This window comes from Aythya marila (genome assembly GCF_965140915.1).
Source record: "Aythya marila genome assembly, chromosome: 3".
Lineage (NCBI taxonomy): Eukaryota > Metazoa > Chordata > Aves > Anseriformes > Anatidae > Aythya > Aythya marila.
The window spans coordinates 51,526,319-51,536,438 of NC_139044.1; the positions used below are offsets into that span (position 1 = coordinate 51,526,319).

Genomic DNA, 10,120 nt, shown 5'->3' on the forward strand with positions numbered 1-10,120 from the left:
GGGCGCAGCCCTCAGCGGGGGCTGCTGAGGAGAAGCTGGTCCCTGAGCTGCTGCCCCAAGTCCTGGCATCTCCCTCTGTCCTTCTGCTCTCGCCCCCAGGCAGCCCGACTTGCAGTTGTTTGCCTTCCTGCGCAGCTAACTGCAGTTACACCTGTGGAAACTAATTAAGCCAGACCACTGTTCTTGTGCAAAATGTTTATTAAAAAGAGAAAGGGTCCTCTGCAACAAAAAGGCGCAGCTTTAATCGTAAAATCAACCTTTCAAAGATTGCAACAAGGCTAGATGTGAAGTTTTGATTGAGGCTTCCGAAATCTGAGACACAGTCTTTGTCGATCTCATACTTGAAAACAGCCAACGCGTCTCTCATTTATGACCACTTAACTATAAAAACAGTCTTCTGCCCATTATGTACCTGGTATCTTGTCATGGTCAACATTTAACATGCGACATCTGTGACGAAGCTGTAAATAACCCAAAACAATGCTACTAAAATGTTAAAACTCCTATAGGGCCTTTCATAGTTCACATCTTTAACAGTTTACCTCTCCAGTTCTCATGCGCTCGGATAAAAAGTTATCTTCCCAAAATATATAGCAAAACCTCATAGTAAAAACCCCAATCTCTTTCATGTGACATAAAAAGAATGCCAAAGAACTCCATAGTTTGGCCTTGAATTAACACTTGGAAAAAAGTATTTACATTAAAAAAAAAAGGTTATCTTTTCTTCGCCTTGTGCGTATTCCAGAAATAACTTTACAGCATAGATCTTGCCCTACTACCTGTCTGCTTACCAAAATCAGACAGGCATTAGGGAAGAAATGAGGACTAGCATACATGTAAACTTGCCTAGTTACCCATGCTGGAGCACCGGTACCAAGCGAGGGCTTTCAGAATCTGGGATAACTCACATTCCTGCTCCAATACCAGGGCCAAGCTACAGGCCTCTCCCCCACATGCTGATAACAGACTGAGCACAGTTAACCTAAATGAAACAAACGTTGTCTAGTAGCTCAAGGTCATCAGCACTTCAAAGGACTCCTGGAGGAGTCTCATGAAAAAAGTTGTCTGTTCACGTAAATAGCCTCTGCATCGGTACCATACACCAGACACGGTCCCAGAACATCTAAACTATTCACAGACAAAGTCTGATTTGGAATCAAGTTGGTGATTTCCATGCGGTCTTTGGTAGGATCGTTGTTTAGCCAGGCACACACAACAGACTGGTTAATGGTATTGTGGGAAAGGTAGGCAGTACTTCTTCCTCCTAAAAGAAAGGGAAGAGAAGAGGGAAAATGGGGAAATAAGTTTCCATTTAGTATTGTCTGAATTTAGAGAAACATAGTAAGTGTGGGACAGACTTAATTAGAATGCCACTTTAAACTGACAAGTCAGTTTTCGGATTAGTTAACAGAAGTTGTCTCTGTGGTAAACTGAGGAAAAATAGCTTAAAAAAATAAGTTCTTGAAGCTATTACAGAAGCCTGCTGCCAGCTCTATCCTCAGTCAACACTAACAGGTCAGTACAGCTAAGACCTCATCTTGCTGAAGAAACTAATTACCTACAAGCTTTTCTAGCCAGAGACTAAAGCAAGGAAAGATCTAAAAAAAAAAAAAAAAAAAAAAAGTCTGCGTACACAGTGTCTTGCTACATTTGGGGCATCAGCTTGGCTTTAACAACACTTTTACCCTTACTGTATCTTCTTCCTACTTATTCTGCCCCAAACAATATAGCTGGATTTGACTTGGAAATTTTTTCCACATGAAATTTTAAATTCAAACCGAAGTCTTGCAGTTTTGGCATTTGGCATAAAAATAACACAGGGTTAAAGAGGTATTAAGAGTTTATATATAATATACCCCAAAACATGTAGAGTACAACTTTATCATCAGTTATCCTATTTGATCATCAGTTATCCTATTATTTCCCTACACAGAACTGGATTTTGAATGGCAACTTTGAAATCAAAGGCAGCAGATGACATCTGAAAGTTTCCCGTTTACAACCTGAAATTGCAAGCAATTAAGTAGTCTTTATGACTATCATGTGAAATGTTTATATTAAACCATTATCATATTTTTAATTAAAATCCTGCATGTTACAAAGGGATCCAGTTTCATTAATTAACAGTCTTCCAATTATAACCATAAAAAATGCATAAGGAATAAATGTATAATTATTACTTATTTTATTACAAAATTTTGTCCGTCTCCCTCAGAGACTCAGGTAGTACGGTCATTTAGGCTGCCTTCGTGTCTCTTCTATATACAAATGATTTTTAATTGAACTCTATCTCTGAAATACCAGATTTCACACACCAAAGTACAGGAAGGACAGATTAAAACACAAAAACCCACACACAACTGTTTGCCTTATAAGTAGGTTTCCTGAAGTGCCTATCAGTGCTTTCTTTCTAAGAAAATAAATCAGCTTTAAATGTCCTGTGTTATGACTGTATTCGTAATTTGATCATGTGAGCACATGGGCTTTAATTATGTTGCCAACTGACAAATTCAATGCAAATGAATTTTAATTATCCTTACCTTGATGAAGAAACGATGGTTTTTCAGATATGTCTGTGGAAGTATCCCAATGCCAAAGAGATCCATCTTCAGAACATGTAAATAAGTGATCTGGGTTGGAGGGATGGAAGTGAACTTCCCACACTGTAAGTATCGAAACAAACAAAGAAGAAAGCATACTTAAAAAGCGTAAAACATGCTCCTGAAAATGTTGACATTGCAATGATATTAAAAGCAGTTTGGTTCTTCCATTTCATAAATCCAGATAATGTGTATAAAACTCTAAGAGCTCGCTTCTGTCTTAAAATAACTTAAGCGTGATTTATGACAATAGAAAGATAATTTCGCAACCATAAACCAGGATGGCTTCTTTCTGTGTGCATAGTGGTATGGATAACAAAGCCACCGCCATCTCCAGGTATTTGAGATACAAGTATTTCGCCGATCTGTCCAGACTGCAAGAACACGGTGTGTCTCAATGGCAGTGTAGTTGGTGTTGCCAAAGAGGTGGAGGGTACATAATCTATAACTACAATTCATGCACAAATCAAAAGGAGTGCACATAGCAGTAAAATAACGCTGCTACCACTGATGTGTATAGCCTGGCCATATGCAGAATGGAATCACCCAGTCAGCACCTCCTACAGTTTTGCTTGGGAGAAAGACCAATCAGTTTCAGAGAAAGAAAAAGAGCTTTGATGAAACGGAAGAGTACTACTGATTTCTGAGAAGTTAACATCTTTCTCTTTACTTTTTGGACTAGTGAAGGCTAGATTGCCCTTCAGTAGGTCCTCGGGGCCTGAAGAGAAACAAAACTACAAGAAATACCAAGCATGTAGCTCAGTGCAATCTGGTTAGTATATGGACATGCACTTACAAGAGCTCAGGTCCCCATCAAAACTTTCCATTCTTAAGTGGGGCAGGTGGGGAGAAAGGCCCCAAGCCCCACCATTAGTTATCTACTGCAGTATTCCCTCCCCTGAGAGGACAGGGGGAAGAAAAGCCTATTTTGTTGCATTTTCAATACTGAGAATGTTCTTAGAAGTTACAATCTTATCTGAATTGAAGCATTCCAAATACTTTCTCATGCCATCTTCCCTACTATTAAGTTAAAATTTGCACACAACATGCATTCCTTCCCAGCACACGTGTTATTATTTTGTGTCTAAATACCACAACTGTGAAAAATATTTGTGGGTAAAGCTTACCTTTTTTTTTTTTTAACCCCTTAAGTATAATTGTGGCATTGAGTCAAGAAATGTTCAGCTCAAAATGAATTGGTATCTTAGTCACATAAATGAACAGAAAAGTTAGCTCTGTACTATTGTGTCCTCCTCCTTCACATTTTCAAGACTGCTAGAAACTGCATTCCCACTTTGCTACAGCTGCACACCACAGCATCAGTTTCTACGAGCAGAAACTATTAATATATACTTCATGGAAATAGACTTTCTGATTATGTGTCTCTAATGACTAATAAAGAACTCATAATGAGTTCTACTTTTAATATAAATAGAGTTGGCTTTTAGGTGAGAACAGTCTCACGTACAGAAAAGGACCAACCTGAGCTGGATAAAGACACGTTAAATAGCACACGTGATTGTCTATTGTAGCTACAATGCATCCAAGTTTTTATCCAGGATTTCGAGAAGCTTTTCTAAAAATGCTTTCTTCTCCCTGCTCCAATCCAGATACTCACTCTCTGCTTCATGAGCATTTAGGAGGGACACTGGCATAGTACCCTGCCTGATGTCCCATATGCTCAGCATCCCATCCTGGCCCCCTGTGGCCACAATGTGCTGCTGATTGGGGTGCCTGTCCACACAGTGCAGTGGAACTCTTTCACCTGTCCTGCAAGGGAGAAGAAGAAAAAAAAAATACACACACACACGTTAATTCTTCTTTCAATTTACATTTTCTCCTCCTTAATCCCTAGCAGTGTTGACCAACATATTAATTGTATCAGCTGCAGCTTCAGTTCCTGCAGCAGCTAGTCACAAGAGGCTGAAGCCACATGACACCTACTGGAATTTATAGGCACAGCAGTAACACGCAGCTACAGCTGGACCAGCAGCAGGTTCTGCGCCCTGCAGTGTATCTGGCAGCTTTACAACAGAAAGCCTTGCGTACTTTAGGTATACCTACAAAAAGAGGGTTACTCTGAAATTCATGTTATAACTACAGTTACAACATACAGTAATAGTTAAAAAGGAAGACTGACTACTAACAAAAGCAGGTACCTAACCCGCAGTCTATTAACAGCAGTGGGAATTATTCCACAGACAAAGAACAGGATTTGAATCTAGCTCTAAGTTTGTTTTCACACAATGCCTTATAAGGCACATCGTTACCACACAAAAACATTTCAAATGCCAAGAACTTTATACTAGGACTGTGGGGGAAAAAAGGTATTTTTTATCAGGGAAAGAGGAATGCTCAGTCTCAAGAGTAATTCAGCCATTAGGCAGAGTCTGCTTTTGGTATTTAAGATACCAAAGTGGTTAAAAACCTTTGGGGAAAAAAAAAAAAAAGGTCATTTATCATCCCATTGTCAAGAACAGTGTGGGATCACGAAAGACTTAAATCAGATATAAAGTAGCATATGCTTCTCAGTAACTATGTCAAAAATTAAGATCTTACAAAGAAAATATCTGAGATGGCTCATTTCTTTGCTGTCTGAAGTCCCATATTTTCAACTGTCCGATTGAATTTACTGTCAAGATCTCAGTTGTGCGAAGGAAAGTCACTGCATGGAGCGTACTGCTGTCTGCATTGTCTGCAAGAGAGATCGAGAAAGCATTGAACTAGAAATTCAGGTAAACCTACCGAATGCTCATCTCCATTTAACTGCAACAAAATAACTCTTCTAAAAGCACCTCTTCACCTCTTCAGGGGCAGAGATGGTCCAGTGTCACGTAGAATTTTATACCCTGTGAAATAGGAGCCCTTGCTTCCTCTAACAAACGTTACTGAGACAAATCTGTAAGAAGCTATGTTTAATTGGCTCCAGAGCTAGCACTACAAAAGCAAACATTTTTACATAGTGCTATCAAGTGAACACCAAGAAAACTAACGACTTATATCCATCTGAGCAATTGCCAGGAGAAAAATCAGTATTTTTTTTTGTGAACGTCTCTTTCCTGTGAGTCAGCAAAACATTCTACTCTATTAAACTTGTATCAGAACGCTCTCTGCCATAAATAAAAATGTTTATAAATATAAATAAGTTTACTTGTAATGTAAAAATAAGATAACCCTCTTAAGCTAATTATTTTTCCCCTTCCAAGTGGAAGGACTTACTGTGTTTTGTGGGTTAGTGCTAAAACTCTGCCTTGTGCCCCACTACATTTCTTCCTATACTTTAGAAAAAAGATTTCTTACAGGAATACTCAGGGAGCTTCAGTAAAGGACTGTATGCAATTAATAGGATTTACCTTGTGTGTGCGTGCACACAGCCATACACACCCAAGTATCCCTCTCTAGAAATCCCAGACACTTCACTCCTTAATTGGCTTACCACTGTGTAAATTCCTTCATCTGCTCAATCTGAGGCAAGATTTCACTTTAGAGGAAACACAGATGATGTGTCAAACTGAGGTTTCAGGGAGAAAGTTACATTATCAAGCACAGCGCTAGCATGCTTTAAATCATTTTTGCTTTGTCTGATTTCTAACAGTCGCTATGTACTATTCCATGAGATTAGCACGACAGAAGAATTGAGATTCAGTTCTGACACCTTCCAAAAAACATCTGTCACTCTATCACATCATCTCTTACTCCAGGAAATACGAACCCTTTTCACTAAGTGGGAGATGATCACTCTAAGCCATGTTATCTGATAAAAGAACAGGGCACAAATTGTGATTTCTGGCTCTTGGGGTTCCTTTAGACACACAGAAGTAGATGTTCTGGTACAGGGAAGTTAATCTTACTACAAGTAATGATTTGAAATGACCATAGACGTTTACTCGCTTATGTAATGTAACAGTTATGTGTGCATTTTATATACTCGGTTATGAATGATTTGGTTCTTGAAATTTAACCATATTTCATGCATTCTATTAGAGTATTTAGCAATTCTGATGGAACAGAAGCCTACAGGGAGTGAATGTTAAGCTTAAAATGTCTCCATCAGTTTAATCATTGACTCACAAATATCTGAAATCTGAATGAATATAGACATTTATCTGAAATGCACTTCAAATATACGAAGTTTACGGGAATACAGGAATGATCTGGAGGAAGTACATTCACCTTGGGATATTTAAATTCTCAACTGCCTTCCTTTTTATTGTTATCATTTGATGAGCTACACGTGTTTTGGATTTGTGACTAGAAGAGCATTGAAAACACACCAGTGTTTTGGCTAAAATAAATATTTTGCAGTTGGACTAGATGATCTTTTAAGATCCCTTCCCACTAAACTATTCTATTATATATAGAATAGTTTATATTCTATAAACTATAAATTCTATATAGAATCAGCCAAGCTTTTCCAAACCAAAACAACCTGAGTATTTACTTGGCATACCTATAGTCCTTACTGCATCCTTTTGGTCAGCTCTGAAGAGATTTATTCTACCATCTTCCCCAACAGTGACAATTTCTGGGTTGTTGCAGATGACTCCAGTACACGCTGCTCCACCACAAGATGTGTCTTGATCCACATGGCAATGGGCTTTTTCCCACCGCTGGTTGACCGATAAAGTCTAAATAGCAACCAGACACAGAATTCTGCTGTTAAGTAATGATCCTGATAGGGCAAAGCTTTCAGAATACTCACAAAACCAGAAAGAAGCTTAAGGAACGACATACCACCTCACAGGAATGACAATCTTCTACACAAGTAAGAATCAGAGATCTGAATTTCCCTCAACGCTTGAGCACGTAACTCTTCAATAAAACAATGATTGTCTCCTCTGAACCACCTTTTTAACAAGAGCTGGAACTCAGAATTAACAGGATCTATTTATGAATGCAAAATGTCCCTCACCAGACTTATCCCTCCAATCTCTCCCTAGGCCAAGGAAAAAGAGCTGAGGCCTTTACAAAATGTAAGGGCAGATTTACATTCTGATTGCGAGGAATTTAGTTTCTTTTAGGTAGTGTGCCAAACTACTAACAAATATTAGTCTTTATTGTGTCACTGTGAATAAATAATTTATTCTCAGTGACTTATAATCAAAGCAAAAGACTGTGATTCTGTGACTAAGTTTTAGACATTATAGAGTCAAATAGTTTTAAAATAATGCAAAAACTCAAATTCATTAATTCCCATTGCCTGAAACTACTCAAATATATCTGTAGTTAACAATCTAATCTTTTCAAGTGTGCTTTCAGTGAACTGACTACGTAGCTACAGATATGTTAGCGTATAACCTGGTCTGTCTGGCACTGGAACCTAATTAATGTGGTGTGAGTGCAAAATGTTCTTCTTTCCTTGTATGTATAACACTAAAGCTTTTTTTTTCTGACAGACTTCAAAAAAAAAAATTTGTTGCCAGATGTTTCTTGCTGTGGCAGATTTGAGAAATCTTAAAGCAAGATCAAAGTGGCCCTGTGTTATGCAGAGCGGCAGCTTCGAGCCGGTGCGAGGTACCCACCTGGTTATTCTGATGGTGACGGAACACGGTTACGCTTCCTGTTGAAGAGGCAACAACAATTCTCTCCTGGTCCAAAAACTTTATAAAGAGAGATAACGAACACTTGATGAGTTGACGTCAGTACTCTAAAATCAAAGCGATTAGACTTGTATCTTAACTTATTGGTAAAGAGCAAAGACTGATACTGGCCAGCTTTGCCCTTTTTCATAAGGATTAGTTGGGGGTTGGGGTTTTGGGGGGGAATATTAGTGTTACAATCATTACTGATTAAGTGTCAGGAGAGAAACAGGAGAGGAAGGGGAGCCGTGTTACCTGCATGTCCATGACGTCCCCATCGTGCCCGATGTCGCAGAGCAGCTGAGGCTCTCCCAGGTACTCGCCGCTGCCGAGCTCCCCCACGGCCCACAGCGCCAGCCGGTTGTCCTGCACGGAGAACGCACCGCCTCAACGCTCCCGCAGGCCCGCCCCGACGAGTGACCCCCCGGGGACCCCTCCCCGGGACCCCCGCGGCCGCTCACCTCGTTGTCCCAGGAGCCGGTGGCGAAGATGTCGGGCGGCTGCAGCGCGGCGGCGGGCAGGGGCCGCCATCGGGCCTTGCTGATCTTCTGCGCCACGAAGCGGGCGCTCACCTCCTCCATGGCCGCCCCGCCGCGCGCTCCCGCCGCGCCGCCCCCCATTGGCTGCCGGGCGGGGCAGGGGGCGGGCAGGGCGGGGAGGGCGCCGAGGGGGTGCCCGCCGCGCTGAGCCCAAAATGGCGGCCGCGGGGCTGCGAGGGGTTGAGGGTTAAAGCTTTACGTGCGTCTGGTCGTTATGTGTGTTATTGCACGTTTTCACTGCGATGGCACATTTAAATAAAATGAATCACAGAATCGCTAAGGCTGGACAAGCCCTCCAAGCTCACCCGGTCCAACTACCCCCTACCACCAGTGTCCCCACTGACCAAGTCCCCAAGCACCACGTCCAGGCTCTCCTGGAGCACCCCCAGGGACGGTGACTCCACCACCTCCCTGGGCAACCCGTCCCAGTGCCTGGCTGCTCCTTCTGAGCAGAAATGTCTCCTCACTGCCAGCCTGAACCTCCCCTGGTGCAACTTGAAGCCATTCCCTCTGGTCCTGTCACTGGTTATCTGGGTGAGCAGAGGCCGACCCCCAGCTCCCCACACTTTCCCTTCAGGCAGCTGCAGAGAGCAATGAGGTCTCCCCTGAGCCACCTCTTCCCCAGACCAAACACCCCCAGCTCCCTCAGCCGCTCCTCACAGCACTTGTGCTCCAAACCCCTCACCAGCTTCATAGCCCTTCTCTGGGCATGCCCCAGGGCCCCGATGTCCTTCTTGTGGTGAGGGGCCTAAAGCTGAACACAGTACAAAGCCGAGCACAAGACCATGAGAAAAAAATGCCTGATGGAGTATTTCTGAGGTTGCCAATGAGGACTTTAAGACTGGACAAAGCTGGCTCTGAGCATCAGGTCCAAACACACTAGTGGAGACAAAAAGGGGGTTGTATGGGTTGTCCTCAGCTGTGGCTAACGTTAGGGGTGTGAGCGAGGGCGATGAGAACCAAAGGTGTGCCTCCCTCTGCCAGAGGTGCCAGAGCCTGGGAAGGCAGGCACCCCCCAGCCAGTGGGTGTGCAAGGGCAGGGGGAAGCCAATGCTGACTTCTACTTGCCGACAATCTGCTTTCCTCCAATTATCATGCAGCAATATTTTAAGAGAGTTATTTGGAGACGCTGTCTTTACTGCTGGTCATGGCTCCTGGAGCTGTGCCCAGCTCAGTCTCCTGAACAAGCGCAGCTGACGACGCAGGGCACTGCAGAGCAGATGTACGAGCAGAGCACCAGGGCCCTGAGCACATCCCCAGCCCTTGCTTGCCCTGACCAGGGGCTGCAAAGCACAGAATAGCCCTAGATGTAAACTTTGGAAATGGAAATACAAAATGAAGGCACACGCCAAGGCTGGCTTGAGACTACAGGAAGAGATGTGAGATGAAGGCGAGTGATTAA

General features: G+C 42.4%; 1 protein-coding gene across 1 annotated transcript; it reads right to left on the minus strand.

Annotated features, from left to right (window-relative positions):
• Nucleotides 1–220: 220 nt before the first annotated feature.
• Nucleotides 221–8,779, minus strand: NUP43 (nucleoporin 43). Its single transcript, XM_082758446.1, has 8 exons — nt 8,641–8,779; nt 8,435–8,545; nt 8,123–8,200; nt 7,051–7,228; nt 5,160–5,295; nt 4,219–4,370; nt 2,541–2,663; nt 221–1,264 (listed from the first exon to the last, which is right to left on the minus strand). Exons 1-8 carry the CDS (start codon nt 8,758–8,760, stop codon nt 1,050–1,052), a joined length of 1,113 nt encoding a protein of 370 aa, XP_082614572.1. The 5' UTR covers nt 8,761–8,779; the 3' UTR covers nt 221–1,049.
• Between the last annotated feature and the right edge of the window lie 1,341 nt (nt 8,780–10,120).

What these genes read in the sequence shown, in the direction of transcription:
- NUP43 (XM_082758446.1), bottom strand. Translation starts at nt 8,760, where the DNA reads ATGGAGGAGGTGAGCGCCCGCTTCGTGGCGCAGAAGATCAGCAAGGCC. An exon ending in CCGGCTCCTGGGACAACGAG is followed by an intron (nt 8,546 to 8,640) that starts GTGAGCGGCCGC and finishes TTCTCCGTGCAG; the next exon opens with GACAACCGGCTGGCGCTGTG. An exon ending in AAATGCTCATGAAGCAGAGA is followed by an intron (nt 2,664 to 4,218) that starts GTGAGTATCTGG and finishes CGATACTTACAG; the next exon opens with TGTGGGAAGTTCACTTCCAT.